At 46.3% G+C, this 20,885-nt stretch overlaps 12 protein-coding genes across 12 annotated transcripts; 5 read left to right on the top strand and 7 right to left on the bottom strand. All coding sequences in view use genetic code 12, as the record gives it.

Moving 5' to 3' along the window:
• Positions 1 to 132: 132 nt before the first annotated feature.
• KIN2 (serine/threonine protein kinase) lies at positions 133 to 3,756 on the bottom strand (the record flags this gene model as incomplete). Its single annotated transcript, XM_025479010.1, has 1 exon — positions 133 to 3,756. One exon carries the CDS (start codon positions 3,754 to 3,756, stop codon positions 133 to 135), a length of 3,624 nt encoding a protein of 1,207 aa, XP_025338483.1.
• A 1,925-nt stretch (positions 3,757 to 5,681) lies between these two features.
• Positions 5,682 to 6,298, bottom strand: ATP17 (F1F0 ATP synthase subunit f; the record flags this gene model as incomplete). The annotated part of the gene is made up of 2 exons (XM_025479009.1): positions 5,682 to 5,921; positions 6,236 to 6,298. 2 exons carry the CDS (start codon positions 6,296 to 6,298, stop codon positions 5,682 to 5,684), a joined length of 303 nt encoding a protein of 100 aa, XP_025338482.1.
• A 1,304-nt stretch (positions 6,299 to 7,602) lies between these two features.
• On the top strand, positions 7,603 to 8,248 carry TPM2 (tropomyosin; the record flags this gene model as incomplete). The annotated part of the gene is made up of 2 exons (XM_025479008.1): positions 7,603 to 7,620; positions 7,781 to 8,248. The coding sequence occupies 2 exons, from the start codon at positions 7,603 to 7,605 to the stop codon at positions 8,246 to 8,248; spliced, it is 486 nt and encodes a 161-aa protein (XP_025338481.1).
• A 1,347-nt stretch (positions 8,249 to 9,595) lies between these two features.
• On the top strand, positions 9,596 to 10,705 carry CXQ87_000429 (uncharacterized protein; the record flags this gene model as incomplete). The annotated part of the gene is made up of 1 exon (XM_025479007.1): positions 9,596 to 10,705. One exon carries the CDS (start codon positions 9,596 to 9,598, stop codon positions 10,703 to 10,705), a length of 1,110 nt encoding a protein of 369 aa, XP_025338480.1.
• Positions 10,706 to 11,346: 641 nt separating this feature from the next.
• CXQ87_000428 (mitochondrial 37S ribosomal protein uS13m) lies at positions 11,347 to 11,703 on the top strand (the record flags this gene model as incomplete). The annotated part of the gene is made up of 1 exon (XM_025479006.1): positions 11,347 to 11,703. The coding sequence occupies one exon, from the start codon at positions 11,347 to 11,349 to the stop codon at positions 11,701 to 11,703; it is 357 nt and encodes a 118-aa protein (XP_025338479.1).
• A 57-nt stretch (positions 11,704 to 11,760) lies between these two features.
• Positions 11,761 to 13,320, bottom strand: CXQ87_000427 (rRNA-processing protein; the record flags this gene model as incomplete). The annotated part of the gene is made up of 1 exon (XM_025479005.1): positions 11,761 to 13,320. The coding sequence occupies one exon, from the start codon at positions 13,318 to 13,320 to the stop codon at positions 11,761 to 11,763; it is 1,560 nt and encodes a 519-aa protein (XP_025338478.1).
• A 207-nt stretch (positions 13,321 to 13,527) lies between these two features.
• On the bottom strand, positions 13,528 to 14,462 carry CXQ87_000426 (ubiquitin-specific protease; the record flags this gene model as incomplete). The annotated part of the gene is made up of 2 exons (XM_025479004.1): positions 13,528 to 14,183; positions 14,207 to 14,462. The coding sequence occupies 2 exons, from the start codon at positions 14,460 to 14,462 to the stop codon at positions 13,528 to 13,530; spliced, it is 912 nt and encodes a 303-aa protein (XP_025338477.1).
• Positions 14,463 to 14,787: 325 nt separating this feature from the next.
• Positions 14,788 to 15,243, bottom strand: CXQ87_000425 (uncharacterized protein; the record flags this gene model as incomplete). The annotated part of the gene is made up of 1 exon (XM_025479003.1): positions 14,788 to 15,243. One exon carries the CDS (start codon positions 15,241 to 15,243, stop codon positions 14,788 to 14,790), a length of 456 nt encoding a protein of 151 aa, XP_025338476.1.
• A 1,213-nt stretch (positions 15,244 to 16,456) lies between these two features.
• RPL10 (60S ribosomal protein uL16) lies at positions 16,457 to 17,119 on the top strand (the record flags this gene model as incomplete). The annotated part of the gene is made up of 1 exon (XM_025479002.1): positions 16,457 to 17,119. The coding sequence occupies one exon, from the start codon at positions 16,457 to 16,459 to the stop codon at positions 17,117 to 17,119; it is 663 nt and encodes a 220-aa protein (XP_025338475.1).
• An 882-nt stretch (positions 17,120 to 18,001) lies between these two features.
• On the top strand, positions 18,002 to 18,757 carry PMM1 (phosphomannomutase; the record flags this gene model as incomplete). The annotated part of the gene is made up of 1 exon (XM_025479001.1): positions 18,002 to 18,757. One exon carries the CDS (start codon positions 18,002 to 18,004, stop codon positions 18,755 to 18,757), a length of 756 nt encoding a protein of 251 aa, XP_025338474.1.
• Positions 18,758 to 18,787: 30 nt separating this feature from the next.
• CXQ87_000422 (uncharacterized protein) lies at positions 18,788 to 20,356 on the bottom strand (the record flags this gene model as incomplete). The annotated part of the gene is made up of 1 exon (XM_025479000.1): positions 18,788 to 20,356. One exon carries the CDS (start codon positions 20,354 to 20,356, stop codon positions 18,788 to 18,790), a length of 1,569 nt encoding a protein of 522 aa, XP_025338473.1.
• A 20-nt stretch (positions 20,357 to 20,376) lies between these two features.
• CXQ87_000421 (uncharacterized protein) lies at positions 20,377 to 20,766 on the bottom strand (the record flags this gene model as incomplete). The annotated part of the gene is made up of 1 exon (XM_025478999.1): positions 20,377 to 20,766. The coding sequence occupies one exon, from the start codon at positions 20,764 to 20,766 to the stop codon at positions 20,377 to 20,379; it is 390 nt and encodes a 129-aa protein (XP_025338472.1).
• Between the last annotated feature and the right edge of the window lie 119 nt (positions 20,767 to 20,885).

The raw sequence follows: 20,885 nt of genomic DNA, 5'->3' as shown, positions 1-20,885 counted from the left end.
CACCCATCGAGGTTTCGTGAATTGAAAGAACAAGTAGATTGATACATCTCTGTCAATGTAATTTCATGATTTGCATCAAATTGTGCCCCTATTTACTAAATATGAGTTATGCATTAGAAGAAGCCGATTCCCTTACAAGTTCAACTCCTCAAGTATTTGAGACGCCAAAGTCTTGTAAGTCCAAGTATTACCGAGCGTCTTCTTGAATTGAACACCGTAAAGTCCCACCAAGGGAACCTTAACAATGTTGATCTCGAACTTCAACGGCGTCTTTCTCAGGCTCTTCCCGCTTTGGCCTTCTTCCTCGCCCTCCTCTGCAACTGTCATGGACGCACTAGGCGAACGCTGATGCTTAGCTCTTTGTTCTATACGCGATGAAACAAGCATGTCCGAGCCTCCACCTGGGTTGAGACCATTCAACGAATCAACAGAATCATCGTCGGTAAATTGTTGCAACTGAGCACGGGTTTCCTCGTCAAGATCGTCATAGTCGATATCGGCGGATCCCAAAAGCAGCTTATTGAGTCTGGCTGCAGCTGGTGTGTTTGGAGGCATCAATGTCTGTGATCCATTCTTCTTTCTGTAAGAGCCGAGTATTGATTGACCGATAGAGAACTTTCTTCTGTGTCCTCCTCCAATTGAGTTGGACTTCTGATGACCCTTGAAACTGTTTCCTCCTGCTGGGGGAGATAACATGGTTGTGTCCACATGCAATGATGGTTGTCTAGATGGACCTCTGGACTTGCTCAGAGGCGTACGAGTTTGTGGAGTCTGGATGACTGGAGTTTGAGCATCTTGGGGCTCTGGTGTGCTGGCTCTGTGTGGAACCTGCTTTTGCACGGATTCTGATGACTGACTAAACGCGTCACCGTATAGTTTTCTTTCCTCGTCGTCCAGTCTATACTCGTCGATAATGGCGCTAGCTTCATCCTCAGATTCGGTGGGTTTGGGGGCAATGGAGGCAGCATGGACACAAAGGAAGCCGCCCTTCACCTCCTGGAATTTCACACCAAGCTTTGTCAAAACGGAAAGAATATTGTAACGAATAACTGGAAGCGGCTTGGTCGAGGTAGTTTGCACGGAGAAGAAGCCCTTCAAGAACAAAGTCTTTGGATATTCAATCAGCGGCATGCTGTTACGTCTGGCATGAGCAAACTGGTCCACGATTTGTTGCTCCGTCATGTGTGGAAGATGAGGATACTCCTTATCATCAAGAGTAACATCGTCAAACATGGCGTCATTCCGCTCGTGTTCTCTGTCGATTCCTTCGTCACTATTTTGTGCGGCCATATTATTAGGCAATGCTGGTTGTTGTCCATCTCCACGGAAGACCGCATCTTTTCTAATGTTACCGCCCACAGATTTGGCACGAGCCGTTGGGTGGAACTTCTTCTCGCTGTGTGGCTTCTCAGCCTTAGCAAATTTAACCTCGTCGCCCATGCCCTCAGTGGTGAGAGTAGGTAATGGAGGCAAGTATTCAGCAGGCACAAATCCTCTGTTCGACAGCGTTCTCGTATGGCCTCTGTATTGAGAAGCGTTAGGGTCGAGCGTTTGTCTGGCAGGCTCCTTCGATTCGTCTTTGACGTTGACACGAGAACCGCTCGACTTCTCCTTCGCAGTAACTTTCATACTAACACCACGACGGACCAATGGGTCCTTCTTCTCCAATCTGCTCGAATCCTGCGATCCTCTGACATCTGGCATAAAGGAAGCAGGTTCCATAGCAACATCGTCCTTGTTTGGAGAGGCCGTCCCACTTCTGGTGGGTGATCCATGAGGGTGTGACTTCTTTCCGGACAATTTGCGCAAAAGCGAATTAAGACCCAGTTTACCGGATTGTTGATCGGACTCACTACCGCTCATTGACTTGCGAGGGCTGTGCTGCAGCAACATCTGTTGTTGAACCTTGCCCTCGTTAGGACCTGGAGACAGAGACTCTCTGTTAAAAGCGCTTGGAACCATAGGCGTATGAGCTTGCTCTGGGAATTGTAACGTAGGAACTGGCTGGGCTGGTTTTGGTGGTGGTTGAGGTGAACTATGATGCTCGGAGGCCGACCGGCGTGGAGGCTGGCCCATTTGTGCCTGAGGTGGGTTTGGTGAACCACTTGGAGGCGATGCAATGACTGGTGTGTTGTGCTGCTGTCTCTGCAAATTGATCTGTTGGTGTACCTGATCGTGGGAACGGGAGTCGCTTTCCTGAAGCTGGCTCTGCAATTGATTTCTCAAAGCCTCCTCCTTGGCCTTCTTACGCTTCCTCATCTCGTCAACCAAATAGTAGATGGACACTAGCGGGTTGAACCCACCTGTGGGGTCGGGCAAGTTGTGAGTATTAGGGCCTGGAATGTACGGCCTTCCCTGCTTGGCTTGCTTGTACCAAATTTCAGAACTCATTTGATACTCTGGACTGGAGACAACATTTGTGAGTTCTTCCACGATAGCCTGAGAGGATCCCAAATCAAGGGTCGCTATAGACTTGATGATTTCCGGATCGAGCGGTAATGTCAAAGGCACTCTCTTGTTGATGTAGCTGGGAACAGGGTACTCGTAACCCTTGGACATCCAGGGATGCTGGATCACCTCATGCAATGATGCTCTTTTTGTTGGGTCAACCACGAGCATTCTTGAAAGAAGAGAAACACACTCTTTTGAAATGAACGATGGGTATTCCACATGACCACGCTTGATCTTTTCATGCAACACTGAAACCACTGGGTCATCGAAGGGTACTTTACCGCACACTAAGACGTACAATACCACACCGAAAGACCATACGTCAACCTCAGGACCAGTGTATGGCTTTGCACTCAACAACTCGGGCGCTGCAAAATACAACGAGCCACAATACGTCTTAAGAAGGTTCTTGGGCGAGTATAAGTTTGACAATCCAAAATCGATAATTTTGATGTCACCTTTTTGGTTGATCATGATATTCTCAATCTTCAAGTCTCTGTGGACAACATTGTTCCTGTGGCAGTAGTCTAATGCGGAGGCAACGCCTCTGGCAAACTTACGGGCGTACTTCTCGCTCAAGGACCCATGCGACACAATGTAGTCTAGCAATTGACCACCTTCAACGTACTCAAAAAGCATATAGTAGTGATTAGTCATGGGGACCATCTCGTAGAGACGGCAAATATGCGGATGGAAGAGAAGCCTTCCCAAGGCGCCCTCACGAATGGTTCTCTTGTCACGGGCCACTTCCTTCTCAAACTCCTTTTGTCTCTGTGCTGCCTCTTCTGCCAGGTTTGGCGGGGCGTCATTGGCGTGTGCTCTCTGGTACAACTTTGCTGCTCTTGGAACGATCTTGACAGCACACTTTTCGCCCGTAGCGTTGTGTCTGGCCAACTTGACCTTACCCATAGAACCAGCACCGATGGTCCTGATGAAGTCCCAGTCGCCAATGGACTTTCTATGGAACTGCTGTTGTTGCTGCTGCTGGGACGAGCTTTTGGATGTGCGGTTCTGGCTGTGGCCGCCGTGGCTGGTTCCTTGGCTCTGGCTGTGGCCTTGTTGATGGCTATGACTCTGACCGTGGTGCTGTTGTTGCTGACTTTGCTGCTGCTGCTGCTGCTGCTGCTGTTGCTGCTGATGACTCTGGCTAGGGGGCTCTGGCTGGCTCTTCTGCGTGAGAGGAGGCGCCGGAAGGAGCTCCTTCTCCTTTCCCTCTGGTTCTCCAAAATCCATGTCCCGAGAGCCTCTGATCGAATTAGAAACGCTTCTCAACATTCGAGGAGTAGCAGGCTGGCCAGGGCTCATTCCTGGAGGGGGCTGCGGCGACGCCAGCAGACTAGGGGCGTTTCTCTGTGTTCCCAGGCCTGTTCTTTGACCTGGCGGGGGATACGGTGGATGCCTGGAGCCGTCCATAGGGCTTGCTGATGGCGGCTGGTGGTGTCAATGAAAGGGTTTGTGGTGAACGGGTGTCAACGATGCTGGGCAATGGCGATTCCACGTCTGTGTTGTTGGCAATGGCCTATTCAAGGTGTAGGTGGGTTGGTGATGTTTGTAGAAAAAAAGGATAGGTTGCTCACGTGGACTGCGTGCAGAGTGGCCGAATGTTCCAATTCCAGAGAGTTTTTCCAGGGGACCTTGGGGGAAGGGGAAGGCTTGTATCGTGGATTCTTCTGTGCGTTTTCCACTTTTTGTCTTTGCCTGCTGGGACGGGTGCTGTAGGTCACAACGTGGAATGGAATGAGGTAATGGAGGCAGGACGGGCTTGGATCTACGACGCCACCTTGTGCAAGACAGTGGAGCCGAATTGTATAAATAGCGGGGGATTCCTACGAAATTGTTCCAAAACAACACTATTTTTATTCTTGAATGAGTTCAGCTCCTTCGGTTTCGTCACCTCCGTGGGTCACTCAAATTGGCCGCCTGGTGGCTGTGGATACGGTGCGGCACAGGCACAGTCCCAGGTACGAGATCGACTATGCGATCTTCCGCCCTGAACAGGGGAGGTCTTTGAATTTGAGAGTTTGAGGTGTTGGTTGACATTTGGTGTACTACGAAGAGTGGTGGTGGTTTACGAGGGGATTTTGGAGGCGAACGAGTGGGTTAGCTTGTGTCTTCACATGTAGGCTTCCCCAGACACGTCTGAGTCATCGAGGCACCGAACGGCAGTAACCCGGAATTGACCAGTGGAGCCGATTCTTTACACTAGTCAATTTTGAGAAACCCCTAATTTTCCGATATTATCCTTCATTTCGGTCAATTCGTGAAAGGTCGTATATGGTCCAGCCTGGGCTGGCCGACGTTATGCGGGCAGTGGGACACGGAATGTTAAGGTTGCTTCCGGAAAATCTCACCCATACGGGATGATTTAGTCATTTACATTTTCAAACCCTAAGTTTGGGGTTAATCGCCGAAGCTTGGGGTTAATCGCCGAAGCTTGGATTTATCAGGCTGTTTTTGTTTTTCTCGGCCATTTTGCAGCCATATGTGTGGTAACCTAATATTCGTGGAACATTCTAAAGCTTCCTCTAGGACATTCTTCTTTTTAGATTGAGGCTTCTTCAGTTGGATCTTTGTACCCTTCTTGAGTAACAAAGATGCCCTGATTTGCTATTTTTGGTTATGTAGGTCTCTGCCATCAACCATGTGCCAGTAGATGAGAACAGAGAGTTCTGTGAAATTTTCAATGGAGGAGTATTCTGATGGAGGAATATTCTGATGGAGAGATTTGCTTCATCGGTGAGCTTCAGTCTGTTTTTGGGTTGCAGATTTTAATCTTTTTGACGTCAGATTGCTAGAATATGTTGTCACTTTAGTAATCTTCTGGTGATCTTATCGAGCCTCGATTGCAATTTTACTTCTTGGGGTTTTCTTGAATATTGGAAGCTGTATTTAGCCCTTTTGACTTTTTCACAGCACTTTGCAAATCGTGTCAGGACATTCAACGTTCGTCTCGTATTTAATCGAAGCTGTGGATGCATAAAGACAGCCCCATCTTGAGAGCATATGCTATTGTTCGCTCCTCTCACGATAACTCTATCACTTGCACTGTCCAATGTGAAGTAGGTGTCTCGATTCTTCAGAAAGCTTCCTCATTGAAATCGCTAACTTGCGTGTTTGCATTCCAACGGAATCTTATCTGTCGAATTGCCCATGCAACTACTCTCAAATGGCCGTTCACATATCGCCCATACTACAACTATCTGTCGTTAATAGATTCACTATTTAGTCGTCTAATGCTTGTGGTGCTTCAAGTGAGACTGGTACTCCCAGATGTAACCGGAGATGAGCACAACAGCGGCCAAGTGAAGCAAGGGCTTACCGGAAGCGTTCTCGCCGTCGAAGTAAGCAGCCTTGTACTTGCCCCAAGGGGTGGATGGCTTCTTAGGAGCTGGAGCTGGACCAGTTGGCAACTTCTTGTAGAAGGAGACAACTTCGCCCATTCTCTTGGCGTCGGCAGCGCCACCAATGTTCTGTGGGTTAGTATTACTGGTTGTGAAACATTGAGGTGAAATTATTCCGTGGACGTAAGGGGAATTGCCTTGACGTGTATCTCATCTTGTAGTTGGATGTATACGGACGAATTGGACAGAACTGCTCTTGAAAATTGGACGTTGGATAACTTTATTGAGGAAACTTCGATTCGAGAATTACATGGATGCCATTTATCGGATAATTTCGGGGGTTCTCTTTTGGATGTGTGTGGCCACTTTAGTTCACTATAACTTGCGTAATAAGGGACGTAATTTCACCGTTTTTTCGTGTCTGCGAAACCTGTAGCACATACCTTAGCAGAGGCGATCTTTGGTGGGATCAAGGTGGACAATTGTCTTCTGATGATGAAGGACATGGTTGGTGATGAAAGAGTTTTCGGTGGAACCGGTTTTCGCTTTTGTTAGGTTGTGCGCTCTCATTCGTCCACGCTTGTATGCAGGTGAGTTGGGACGTAACGAAGTCTACTTGGGGTTAATCGAACAATGCTCTAGAATTTATTAGGTTTTCTTCGAAAGAATATTTTTAACGGTGGCATTCTGACATCTTCAAAATGTTTTCATTGCGTTTCGAACCTGATCGAAGGGGAAAATCTCGTTACTCGTAGTAATGCACGTGACCTTGGCACCCGAAGCAACGGTTCGATCCAATTCCTTGGAGTGGTAAAGACGTGACCATAAGTCAGATCTAAACTATCTCACAGGTGTCACGAACTTGTAGTATCATGTACTTTGTGAGCTCTTTTGGCTGTTGAAGTCGCGAGGTTGACTCCGAAAAGCTCAGATTTCGAGAACATAAGGCCCTTCTAGTCTCTCAAGTTTTGTTCATAGAAAGCTTGTTCTTGTTCGATTCCTAGCCCACTGCCTCCAATGATTCCCATCACCATGAAGGTGATATGCGATCGAAGTGTGGGGGCTTGTTCATACCACCACTAAATAAATCAAACGAAGCATTGATAAATAGAAACGCAACAGCTTCATCCTTCATTCTTCACTCATTTGCCATTCATTCCACCTAAATTATGGTGTATGTTGCTTCACCTACATCTGGATAACCGTCCCTCGATTGACTATATGATCTAAAACTCGCTAATGTACAAAACTTGATGTTAGTATCCTCTATAAATCAAGAATATTCAACAAACATACCGTTGTTGCCTCTGATGAAAACATCATTGAAGCTTCTTCCTTCTTTTTCACCCACCACCTCTTTTGCACTGTCTAAGGCAACGTTCATGAAACCATCTATGCTTTGCAAATTGCCCAGGTATTGCACACCATTATGGAGCTTTACAACAACAGACAGGCCTATGATGGATGAAAGAAATTTGGAGGGGTCTGTTTTCTGTGACATGATAGTTGGTGCACAGTAACTGATGGTGCTGCTCAAGAGTATGCCGGTCGTGTGCGACACAAAAACACGTTAGTTACCAACAAGCCCGAGTGGTCTACAACAATGTCACACAATGAATACCTTAATAAATCCTTTTCAAGTAGATGTGTTCAGTGCTCTGGGGCAGGCTATGTTGCCACGTTTCAGATCGGCCACGTGACTTTTCTTGTGGTGCATTCTATAGTTTAACGAGGCCCGCGCCCCTAGTATTTGTTTACGCATAAATCGCCTAACGCAGAAAAAAACCTACCCCTACCTTTTTACTACAAAATGGACAAACTCAAGGAGGTATGTACAGCTGCAGATTAGATACCATGTCAATTAGTAATGGTGCAAATCTCTGAAATAGCATCCATTACATGGAGCTTTTGCATGAAGCTGAGGCTCGGCTGCCCGGATCAAATTCGCCACGAATCATTGGCAACTTGACAGCATATACTAACTGCAGAAACTCAACAACCTTAAGTTGGACGCCGAGAAGTGGCAAGAAAAATCGGACGAGTTGTCTGAAAAGATCAAGGAGTTGGAGCAGGAGAACTTGGACAAGGACCACCAGATCCAGGCCTTGACCAGAAAGAACCAGGTCTTGGAGGAGCAGGTTGAGAAGTTGGAGACCGACCTTGCCGAGGTCAAGGAGGCTGCCAACGAGTCTCACTCTCTCAAGACTTCCAACGAGAACTACACCAAGAAGAACTCTGTCTTGGAAGAAGAGTTGGAGGAGGCTGACAAGAACTTGAAGGAGACCACCGCCAAGTTGAGAGAGACCGACATCAAGGCCGAGCAGTTGGAGAGAAAGGTTGCTTCCCTCGAGCAGGAGAAGGACGACTGGGAGAAGAAGTACGAGGAGTTGGACGAGAAGTACGCTGCCTCCAAGGCCGAGTTGGAGGAGATCAGCCAGCAATTGGAGGCCATCTAAGCGGCTTCTGGCTGCATGATACCTATGGCGTTTCGTTTATATTGCGCTGCCAGCGCCTAATTGAGCCCTTTTGGGTTTTAGATTAGTCACTGTTCGTGTAGAGGTAGAAGAGTATGATGGTGGTGACCAGTAGAGGATGGAAAGGCGAGAGAGGAACGCCATTGACCACACAGGTGTCAACATCTCGCTGTACTGGATCGAAAACTCGTTCGATTAATTTTTCAATCTACTCTCCCCATTGTCCTATGGTGTCATGTCGTGTGGGGTCGTTAAGTGAGCCTCGGCTAGGACAAGTGCCCTACTTGATGTTACCGAAAACGTTCTTTCTACTGTTGCATTACCTGAAATCCACCTTTTATGATAATTCATGATAGTGAAATCTCAAACGCCGCCACGGAATGGTGTTTTGTGCTTCGACCTCAAACGATGAGTTTTGCTTGACAACCAACGTTACAAGATAGTCTGGACAACGGGGACGAGCATCGAAGCAATTGTCTTTTAGCCGTGGCTTGCACTAAGAAGCCGGTTTTCATGAATATTGGCGGTATTCTGTTAACAATGCCACGCTAATTGACGAGATTTAGACGAGGTCGCTTGCTGCATGCTCCCAACCAACGTCACGACTCGCCTCAGAGACAGAGACAGAGACAGAGGGACATTAAGAGAGAATGTAGAATTGCTTAAAAAAAAAAACAGTTTTCAAACCCAATTCCCATCGATCTTTTGATCCAATGACTTGAAGGTTGGCCTGGCTCACAACCATCAGCCAAATCTAAGCTCTTGTGACGAACGCACCTGTTCAAACACCAAAATAATCAATATTGCAACGAACGGCGTTTTCTCTTTCAACCACACATGGCACGACCATCTACAAGACGTGGCTCGTGTACAATAGCCGCTCCGACACCGAGGGCTGGCCTCCGCCCAAACAGTTCACTACGACATCTCCGAGATAACACGTCCACAATTGCAAAAAACGTAACTTCAGCTTGACCATGTCCTAATTTTCTCGGAGCTGCTTATCATGTCGCAATCCCAGGCATCCTTGAGGCATGAGAACCTCTCGGATTTGGGCCCGCCCAGACATAACATAACAAAACGAAGCCACCGAAGTTCTCCAATACGCTTCTTGAATGCCGAGATATGAAGATTCACGAAAAATATTTACACATATTCCCGCCAGCACGGAGGGGTGTGGGCTCTCGGAATGCTGCCTGAAAAATGCGCAGTGTCTCACCATCGAGCCGTTATCACCTACATTTTGTCTTAAGCACATCGCCAATATCTAGGGCAAATTCCACACCACACCTCCGGCCTACCCTCCCAAAGAACGACCACTCTCTTCGCATGCCTCTTTGGAACGGTCTCCGCCGCCGGGTCTCCCTGCAGCAGCTACTGCTGTATTTAGTGGATGAGGACTACACCCGAACTAGACGAGGAAGGGCTTCTCGTGACGAAGCCAGAGATCCCGCCGACATCGACCAGGACCTGCTCATGCGTATGGGGCTCATGCACAGCTCCAGCACTGACGAAACCATGAATGTAATTGACAGCGTGTATGACCCGGATGAGCCTGTGCCTCTGTACGAACTGCTGCAAGAACACCACAGAGGCTCTGCTGTCCATCTTGATGAGGCGCCTCGCCCTAGCGTGGAGCTGACTCCGCCCAATGAATGTCTGACTCCGCCAGACCACGCATACCATAACCTGGATCCTTCCAGCTTGGCCCTGATGACGTCGAATAACTCGAGCAGATCGACACTTTTGCACCTGAACAGCAGATTCTTCGACCGGAGACGGGTCACGCTGCGGGAACATAGCCGAGAGCCTCAGCCCAAAAAACGTTCCTTGAAGAATCTCGGTCTCAAGTTCCTCAATGCCAAACAGCACTTTTTGCTTGCCGTGTGCCGAGACGTTTCTCTCATTCCGTGTATCATGGGTCTCTGTGAGTCGTGGTGGATAGTATTTCTCAGCGGAGAAAAGTTCTCCGGCTCCAGAGCAGGCATTACCACGGCCAGGGGCTCTGAGCATTTCCTTGAAGGCATTTGGTGCATCGTGGCTGGCTACTTGCTGTACTCTGTTCTTGATGGCCTCATGGTCCGCTGGATCGTCACTTACTCCACAACAGGCGCCATTGTGCGTATGTTGTCCATGTCAACCATCCTAGTGGCTATCGAACAATATCTTGTCTCTGCATTTTCCGCCGAGGGCTACCAATATGGTCTTCACACATGGATTCTCATCTCATGTGCGTTGACTTTGCTTTACATCGTGCAAAACTTTGTCACACTGAACATCGACTTGAAAGGTAAGCGGCGGGCACGCTTCTTCGATTTTTACAATATTGTTGTGTTCGCTGTCGTGCCAGTAGGTTTGGCCTCCTTCATCACAATGATTGGCCTTCTACGGTCCCTTTTGATTCTACGGCTCGATCTTGAGGAGCACGGACGCAGGTAGAATAGCAGCAAAGCTGAAAAGGTCAATAGGAAACGGCAGTACCGTTGAAATCATGTCATCAGAGATGAGTTTTTCGTAGATAAATCTTATTGGTACAGTGCAGATATATGGGGATCACGTATTTAGGGAGGTAAGAAGCTGACAAGTCATAATCAATGCAATCTCCCATTGGTTTGTCGTACTTTTAGCTCATATATGTCGGTCCATCTGCTCTTGTATTATCAGAGCTCTTCCCAGCACAGCTCACCATTTAAATCTGTTTCTACCTACAGATAGGAACTGAGAAATATTTCGAAGACTCAAAACAATTCTGTTATGGCAATATTACTATATTTATGTGACATTGTTAAAATTATAATTATGTCCAAGGTAGAACTTCGAAGTAGATTTTGCAACCGTGAGGTCAAGTTCGCGAACATTCATGAATTAAGGGGATTGATACACCGAGTTAAAAAAAACAAAAGCCAATGAAAGAACACCTTGACGACAAAACCTATTTATCCTAATATTAGAAACTTGCTTTCCTTTTCTAAACACCAGTTTACAACGGTTTTGTCAACAGGTCTTCCCTACCTACCAAAACCGACCTGCACTGCACCTCTCGCATTGAAAATCTTGAGAATTCAGAGTACCTACCACCCATGGTTGTCCACGTCTTCGGTAAAGCTATCAAGCATAACCAGCTTGTGCATCTTGGCCTTGCCGGTAACATCTTTGGTGTCGGCCCCCATGTTGCCAAAACTATCTGTGCCAAGGTGGGCCTCTATCCCCAGATGAGAATGAACCAGCTCAACGAATCTCAGATCATGTCCATCAACAAGGAACTCTCCGAGATGCAAGTGGAGCATCAGTTGAAGCAGAAGATCCACAATGATATTCAGTTGAAGAAGAAGATCAAGTCTTACGCTGGTCAGAGACATGCTGATGGTTACCCAGTCAGAGGCCAGGGTACCAGAAGTAACGCTCGTACTGCTAAGAAACTCAACTCCAGACGTTAATAGAGACAGTCTACACTTTGTACATAGGGAAGGTTATATTGAAAATATTTTTGTAGTTTACCCAAACAACTTGATAGTGTTGTCTCCCACAAGAGGCTCTTCGTCGGCTTCGTCCTCCGAGAGTTCCTCCTTCATGCTAACTTTTTGACCTAAAAGCGAGGCGAAGAACTCGTCAATCTGGTCATCTTCCCACTTGAGCACCGACTGCGGCGTCTCGAAGTTGGCAATAGGCTCTTGCACATGATACCTCAATTTCCTACCCTTGGATGCCTTGTTATCAACGTTTTTCTTAACCTTGGCTGATGCGGCGCCTCTCATGGCAAACTGTAAACCAGAGGTTGGATCCGAAGACTGAATCTTTTTATCGACCAAGTCGTTCAATAAGACTCTGTAGAAATCTTCATCGTCAAAAATCAGTTCCATCTCCTGGACGTTTAGCAGTCTACCCTGAGACGCCTTTGGAACGTCACCATCGCCTTCACCTTCACTTTCCAGCTCGTCATTCTCCTTCTTCGATGCTTCGTAGAATTCGTAGCCCAAAGGCTTCAACAGTCTTCTGTTAAGCTTGGTTCTCTTGACAAGACGCTCCATGTCAGCTAAGTTATTCATCACTTGCTGCTCTGCAGACTGATTGAGTGCCTTGAACTTGCTGGCGTTAATGGCGCTCGATCCTGACGAATTTTGGATCTTGGCCAGCCATTTCGTGAGAACGTTGCTTCTATAGTCATTGAGTATAGAGTCATATTTGGATGATGCATCAAGATATTGATCCAAGGTACGTTTCTTTGGCTTGTGTTCCACAGGCTCAGTAACCACGTTCTCCTTGACGAAGAGCTTCGAGCGCAATTGCAAAATCGTATCTAGCAATGAGTAGCATTTTTCCGATGCCTTATCTATCATGTTCTCCGTGGAGTCATTGCCGAGGCCCTCTTTCTCGAGCGTGTCGTAATTGCCGGGCAAAAGGTTGGAGTTGGTCAAACCTTTTTGAACCTTGAGTCTGACATCTATTAGAGAGTCGAAGAGCTTGTGCTGTTGCAAGATGGAATAACCCTTGAGAGCTTCTTGGGTAGCGGCCTCCGAGAGTCTATTCACAATATGTTTTCTCTCTTTAGTCATCATAGCCTTTATTTTATCCCTCTTCATGTCTGCATCCTCTTCTTCCTCAGATTCATCGTCGCCACTGGACTCATCGTCGCTGTTAGCCCTAAGCGAGACACCCGAGTCACTCTCCTGCTCTGAGATTTCTTCATCGTCTTTGTGTTCGATTTCATTGCTTTCGTCATTCTCTTCTCCATCATCATCCATGCTTTCGTCCTGGCTTGCATCGTCCCCTTGATCATCCAGATCTTGCTCACCCTCGCTATCATAAAGGTCTTTTCTGGAGGCAACAGCACCTTTGTACTTCTCACCCTTGACCAAAGTACCATTCTGGCTTCTGAGCTTGGATTTACCAACAGGAACGTAGTGTCCTGTCTTAAGCTCTTCATCAGACTCATCGGACCCCAGTAGGTTTTCCGCATCCACACGAGCGAATGGATTCAGGTCCTCATTTTCAATATCGAAGTCTGGAGGCTGGTCCAAATCAGCATACTTCTCAGCTAGAGTTTTTTTGGCCATAATGAGAGGTGTTGATGCTAGAGATGTGCTTTTCTCATCTCAAAAAATGTGCACCTAAGATGCGCATCGCATGTCAGCGCTTATGTAATGGGTGCAAGAGACGAACAGTGAATAAGACAATTAATAGCATTTTCATTCAGTTTTGGCGAGAAGCAATTCTCATTCAAGAACTTACTTGTTAGAGCCCAAAATAAAGCTTTCCTAAACCTACTTCACCTCGCCAAATGAGAAGTGACCGGTCTCATTGGCATGTTTAGATGCTCCGTTTTCTCCCACGAGAACCAGGTAGCACTCCAAGCAACGCACACGGAATGTGGTGGTATTTGTTGAGTAATTCCTCAGCTGTAGAAGTTTCACGAGCAGCTTGCTGGCACTCACAATGAGGTCCTCTTGCAGACTCCAATTGCCAACGTCAGCTTGCTTATTCAGGCTCAAAATGCCATTCAAAACAATACTATCGTAGTGAATTCCAGAATATACTAGACAGATAAACTTGGAAGGTTTGGCTGCTTCATCCTGGAAGACCATCAAATTGCCTGTTTCCACATCAAAGCAGTTGATCCTGATGCCCAAAGAGCCCGCAATGATTCCGAGCTCAATTGCGCCACCCCATGAGTCCTTCTTTTGTATCCACTCGCAGTATTTGTCGATCGGTCTCCCGAGTACCATCTCGTTATACGTAAACGGATCGCCTGCGATTGTATCAGAAACAATCTGTCGGAGATTGATACCGTCCATAGAAAGTTGGTTAGTGAGCGAGTAGCTTATAGCCCTGAACATGCATGAGTTATCATCTGGAACATTACGAAGAATAGCATACTTGTCGAGTTCTTTGACATAGAAACTCGGGATCTCTGTGGATTCTTTGGGGTAGCAGTGGGTCCACCTTCTTGAAGGCCAGAAGAGGGTCCTGTCTCGGCTAGAATCTGCTGGTTCGCTCGAATACCTGCTTCTTTAATTGGAATGGTGGATGCGGCATCAACAGTTTGTGGAGGGAAGCCGACTTTGAAGGAGGCTATCGCGGTTCCACCAAGCTTCGAGGACGATCGAGAAATATGCGAGACTAGTTCTGCAACTGTGATTGATTCATCGTCTATAGTTATAACATCTGTTGCAGATGGCGTCTTCACTTTGATTCTCATGTAGGTGGCTTACTTATCTGCGGTTTACTTATCGCGGAATGCAGTATAAATGGATATCACCAGATTCTTGGAAGCACTTTTACGTCGAGAAATTAAATGGATCGAAGCCTTATTCGATATTTTTCCTTCAAGAAATCATCTTGTGAAAGCCCTCTTTTCATTTAAAAGCAGTGAACATCCTTCTTCGAGATAACGTACTCTACATTTGCATGCATCTGTCTATCTAATCCGATTATCTAGTGTACATGAATCCAGCAGACCGTGGTCTGAATGCTGCCGTTTGGCTAAACGTAGCTATAATGCTTGCATGGGTTGATTTGGAAGCTTAGTCCTTCATTTCGAGATCAGCCTGCTCAGAGGGGATGCCTGTGATAATAGCATCCAAGTTGTCCTTTTTAGCATCCTTAATAGCGTCAAGGTCCTGCTTATTTTCCTCCTTGTACTGCTCGGTTTGCTTGTACTTCTCGACAGAATCCATGAACTTCTGTAGGTTGTAACCAGCACAAGCCTCACTCTCCAATGGAGTGTAGGGTCTCTGTCTGAGATCCTTCAATCTTCTCTTGTGAACCTTTCCTTTTCCGTGACGGTCCAAAGTGGGCTGAGACTCGAAATATTTAACACATTCCACACAATAGTACTGACCCAAGCCAGGCTTTGTCTCGTCCAACGGCTGATTCTTCAAAGCATAGACGGACTCCTTGGTTGAGAGGTCCTTGTAAACGAGATCAAGATCTCTAGTTCTTCTTTTCGTCTTATATCTTTTGACAGAGTACCTTCCCATTTTGAGATCTTGAAAAGAATATTTAGATCCGCCTGTCTTATCTGAGATGAGCATCCCGGTGTACGGGTGTAAGAACAAGGCCTGTGGGACAAACATTTGTAATTCTACCAGTATAATGCCAAAAAAATATTACCTTTCAAGCTTTCTAATAGCTCTTTGTCTTCAAACAAATCTTCTCTTCAGTTGTTTCACAAAGATCGGAAGTTAAGCGTCTCTAACAAAGGCCTGCGAGGTAACTGTAAAAGTATACTTGTCTGTTTGTTTTGGGAGATCATCACCAGGAGAGCCAGACATTGACAATAGATATTAAGAATCTTCTCATTGTCCAAGTGTTACCAATTAGATTGTTATCAATTGGATCTACAGTTACAGCCAACCTGCTTACATTTGTGTGGCTGCGAAACAAGTGCCTTCGGATGTGATAACAAGCTTATAGCCGAGGGACGGCCTTTTTTCTAGATTCAGTTTAATCTTATTGAGAGTGCTCCGTGATATTCGAATTTGCTTTTGCTGTTTCTATTCACTTTTATTGGGACATTGCAAACAGTTGAAAGTGCAGACAAACTTCTATAGTCACCTAAAAACTCTTCAAACTCCCCAAAACCACGCCTTCTTCAATTCTGAGTCATGGTATACCATGGAAACATTAGATGAACACTGACTCAGCGTAGAGCCTCTTTCTTCTTGGAGTTACCTTCGTCCTCTCAACAGTCACAAACACACGTGACCAAACTTCTCGTCTACACAGTACTCTCCCCCATATTCAAGCGCGAGCCCTACATTATCTGCACTCCGGTGCTGCTGAGGCTCACTAAGAAAAAATCTTTCACGAAATCCTTTCTGCTTCTCCTTTAACGACTAGTTCCAACAGGTATGTTCCACGACGCCAGCGAAACAGACCAAAATGATTTTATAAACATTCTCGTTCCCATTTCCTGTCCATTCCGATTCCTCCCAATTCCTTAGCCCTTATTGCCGTCCTGATACGGTTGTGGTAGAATGCTCACTAAGCAATTTACCAGTGTCAAAGCCAGTCCCAATCCACCGAGTTTTATCAGTTTTGAAAGCCCACCGAAGCAAGCTTTCAAGGAAATCCGCTTTTTGCCACCCATTCCAAATTTTTTCTGTTTTGACACCACACGACCCTATTAATAAGCATCATTCAGTCTGCGCAAATCTCATCCTTTTTCACTTACTAACTTCTTCAGACAAAATGGCTAGAAGACCAGCTAGATGTTACAGATACTGTAAGAACAAGCCTTACCCAAAGTCTAGATACAACAGAGCCGTCCCAGACCCTAAGATCAGAATCTACGACTTGGGTAGAAAGAAGGCTTCCGTCGATGACTTCCCCTTGTGTGTCCACTTGGTCTCTAACGAGATTGAGCAGTTGTCTTCTGAGGCTTTGGAAGCCGCTCGTATCTGTGCCAACAAGTACATCACCAAGGTTTCCGGTAGAGATTCTTTCCACTTGAGAGTGAGAGTCCACCCATTCCACGTCTTGAGAATCAACAAGATGTTGTCGTGTGCCGGTGCTGATAGATTGCAGCAGGGTATGAGAAACGCCTGGGGTAAGCCTCACGGTTTGGCCGCTAGAGTCACTATCGGTCAGGTCCTCATGTCCGCCAGAACCAAGGACTCCAACAGGGACGTTGTTATCGAGGGTTTGAGAAGAGCCAGATACAAGTTCCCAGGTCAGCAGAAGATCATTATCTCCAAGAAGTGGGGTTTCACTCCTCTTGACAGAGAAGAGTACATCGCCAAGAAGAGAAACGGTGAGGTCAAGGACGACGGTGCTTACGTTAAGTTCTTGTCCAAGAAGGGTAACCTTGAGGAGAACTTGACTCAGTTCCCTAACTACCAGTACCAGGCTTAGGTGTATATCTGTAATTGACTCTGCTACTTGATAAACTGTAGTGCATCGATGAATAGCGGTAAAAAAAGTATTGCTCCGTAAATAAGCAAGGCTTACACTGCGTGATGAAAACACCGGCTCAACCAAAACTAGAAGCCATTTTTATAAGTCTCAAAGATGGCTAGTCACCAGGCACGTCCAGATCGCAATTTGCCTCCTTTAAAGTCTATTTCCATTGCAGCGGAAAAGGCTCCTGAAAACTGCGGCGCCGTTGTAGCTGAATCGGAAAAATAGGTTCTCATGAACCACACCCACAGCTATTCTTTGGCGATATGTGCTCCGGACTGCCAACACGGCAAACATTCTCCAACGAAATCATCATAGTTTGATTTTCAGTGAAATTTAAAAAATTGCTTCAAGACGATGAGCCCTGGTGAGAATTCATCATTGTAACTTTCGGAAGAATCACACCCGGACTTCAGCCGTGCCAGGGGAACGCACTCATTTTAACGGAATTACAAAGAATTCTCGCGATGTATATTCCAATCTATAGTATACTATGCAAATGCTGATTCAATTTTTTTTAAAAAAGCCCTGTCTTGAGAATCTGGTAGCACTGCCATCGAGGCATGGTGGCTGGTTGCGAAAATGGCTGCGAAAGCCACGAGGCACACAACACGTCAAATACGGTGATCTAGCAGCACAACAAACACGGCACAGATTATTTCGGTTTCTTTTCTTAAGTCTCTGATCTTTTATAGAAACGCTCTAGAAAACGTAAACGAAATTCTACAGCGCTGGACCACTTCGCCTACGTCGATGGACCGTTCCTGGATGCACGGCCACCGCGTCTCATAAATAGCTGGCATTTCCCGCAGAACCTTCACTTCATTCTCCATTACCATGTCTTTCTCACACAAGGAAAAGCCAGACACGCTCGTGTTGTTCGATGTCGACGGCACTTTGACTCCCGCCAGACTTACCATCTCTGACGAGATGAGAGATACTTTGAAGGCCTTGAGAAAGAAGGTGGTGATTGGTTTCGTTGGTGGTAGTGACTTGTCCAAGCAGGTGGAGCAGTTGGGCAGCACTGTTTTGCAGGACTTTGACTACTGTTTCTCTGAGAACGGTTTGACTGCTTACAAGCTCGGCAAGGAGCTCGCCTCTCAGTCTTTCATTAACTGGATCGGCAATGAGAAGTACAACAAGCTTGTCAAGTTCATCTTGCGCCACTTGTCTGAAATCGACATCCCAGTCAGAAGAGGTACCTTCATTGAGTTCAGAAACGGTATGATCAACGTGTCCCCTGTCGGCAGAAACGCCTCCACTGAGGAGAGAAACGAGTTTGAAAAATTCGACAACGAGCACAAGATCAGAGAGAAGCTCGTCAACGCCCTCAAAGAGAACTTCCCTGACTACGGCTTGACCTACTCCATTGGTGGCCAGATCTCTTTCGACGTGTTCCCCACCGGCTGGGACAAGACCTACGCCCTTCAGCACGTTGAGGCTGAGGGCTTCAAGGAAATCCACTTCTTTGGTGACAAGGCCTACGAGGGTGGTAACGACTGGGAGATCTACTCCGACCCAAGAACCATTGGTCACGCCGTCAAGGAGCCTGCTGACACTATTAAGATCTTGAAGGAGACCTTCGGTTTGTAATCAGTTTTAATATATACAAGATTAAGTGCATTACTGAGCACGATAGTAGATAGCCAGCCCGTCATTGCCGCCAGCTATGACCTGCTCAACAGACTTTTTGCCGATCTTCGCTCCGTCGAGAAGCTGGAGACGACTAGTGGTGACGTTGTTAATCTTCTTTGCCAACTTTTTCTTTGAAGCTGCCTCATTCTCGGCGAAGTCGCTAGGCTCAATGAGCTTGGGCAAGGCAACAGGCTTAGCGCTCTTGACACTCTTACCATTGCCGAATTGACCCTTGATGTTTTCTCCAAACACCACAACGTCCTTGCTAGGACCTGAATTGTCCAAAACGACAAAAGTGTGGTCTCCACCAGGAACAACGTCCTTGATGCCAATATTTTTGATCGTTTTAGCCTTCTCATCAAACTCAGTGAGGCCGACCAACGACTTAAGAACGGAGGGAACTGATGCAACATGCATGTATTTGGACTGGCCCAATTGGCCAAGAAGCCCAGCACCAAAACTGAGCAAGAGTTCCTGATCCTTCGAAGGGTCTTCCTCATTTGTGCTCTCCATTCGAATAAAGGAAGTCTCGTTAGATGCAAATACGTCCTTGACGCTGTACTTGAAACCAGCTCCATTCTTTGGTAAACTGTATTTCACTAACTTCTCCAATTCAGCCAATGTGTACGCAAGTCTAGGAACTGGCTGCACATCATCAGGCGAAGTAATGTCCTTGCCACACTGACCAAATGCATTGGCGCCCCATGCCCATATACTTCCGTTTGCTTCACTTGCGACATTGAAATTCTCTCCACTGGCAATCGTTGCAAATGTTCTTTGACGAATAAACTTGCCTTCTTTGGTGGTAACAATCTCATTGTTTATGTTTGCCAAATCGTAGATCTCGTTGAGCACAATGGAAGGGGACTTTTCATATGGCGAGTACTTTGGTAAGCCAAACTGCCCCTTATTTTCGAAGTGAGATGAAGTGATGGTACCGTAAAGTTTTCCTTTAGAGCTGAGAATGAGGAGATGGCTTTTTCCTGCCGTAATCTGCTCCACCTTTTCACCATTGAGAACATCAAGTTTCAACTTCTCCACTGGATAGTTGTAACTTGAAGAGCCAAACCAACCTCTGTATTTCTTGGGAAGCTTGTCAAGTTTAGGGCCGTTGTAAAGTTCTTTTTGATTTTTCGACAAGTAATAAAATCCATCCCCAGATTTCAAGACGCGAGATACTTTCAGTGGCATGTTCAATGCAACTGGCTCCTTGAATTTCGGACTGTAATGATAAACCTTACCCAGATCATCCACTACCACCAAGTAATCGTTGGAAATCAAAACATCTTGCAAGAACTTGCCATCAAAAAAGTTCAATCTTGCGGGAAGCTTGTTCTTTGAGAACCCACCAAACACATAGAGTCCCGGAATAGACTCAGAGTCCTTCAAGTTATTGACAAAGCCAGGTGTAGTAGCAAGCTCTTCACTCAAACGATCAACCAAATTCTTCATTTTCTTCCTGTTTTCCTTGGGGTCTTTCATATCCCTCACTTTTGAATCATCGATGTCAAAGTGCATCTTGTTCAGGAACCAACTCTTCAAATACTTGTAGTTCATGACAAATGAGTAGACGGAAACTATACCGACCAAAGCAAAAACACCTGCCCGAGTCCCTTAAGTCTTTCATTCCTCTCATAGGCTCTTCTCTGCTTTTCCTGTTCCTTCTGCAACTCCTTCTGAATAATGAACAATTGCTCCTTCCATTCCGGAGAGTTCGGCAGAAGACCTTGAAGTCTTGGATGGGTCAGCGGATCAAATTCCAGAAATCCCTCGGCTGTGGCTTCAAGTCTTTCTTTCCTATTGGCTTCCTCCGTCTCATCTATCTCATCGACCCCATAGCCAAACTTAAATTCAGTCTTTTGCTTGTTGAAGTCGTCAATAGACCTGTACTTATTGGAATTGTACCTCACATGAAAGAGGGGCCTAGGTAAACGGGCCACTCTCGCCACTCTTGCTCTAACAAGCATTTCAAAATAATGAAGAGTAAGCATGATCTTGAGCGGGAGGATAGGCTATAAGCCCAGTCCGAAGTGTATATGCAGGCGACCAAGGATAGAGTAAAACCCCCGGTTGTTACACAAAAAAA

This window comes from Candidozyma duobushaemuli (assembly GCF_002926085.2).
Source record: "Candidozyma duobushaemuli strain B09383 chromosome Unknown A_B09383, whole genome shotgun sequence".
NCBI classification, from domain to species: Eukaryota; Fungi; Ascomycota; class Pichiomycetes; order Serinales; family Metschnikowiaceae; genus Candidozyma; species Candidozyma duobushaemuli.
The sequence above is the reverse complement of the archived record's forward strand: the minus strand, read 5'-3'. Positions and strand labels throughout refer to the sequence as shown.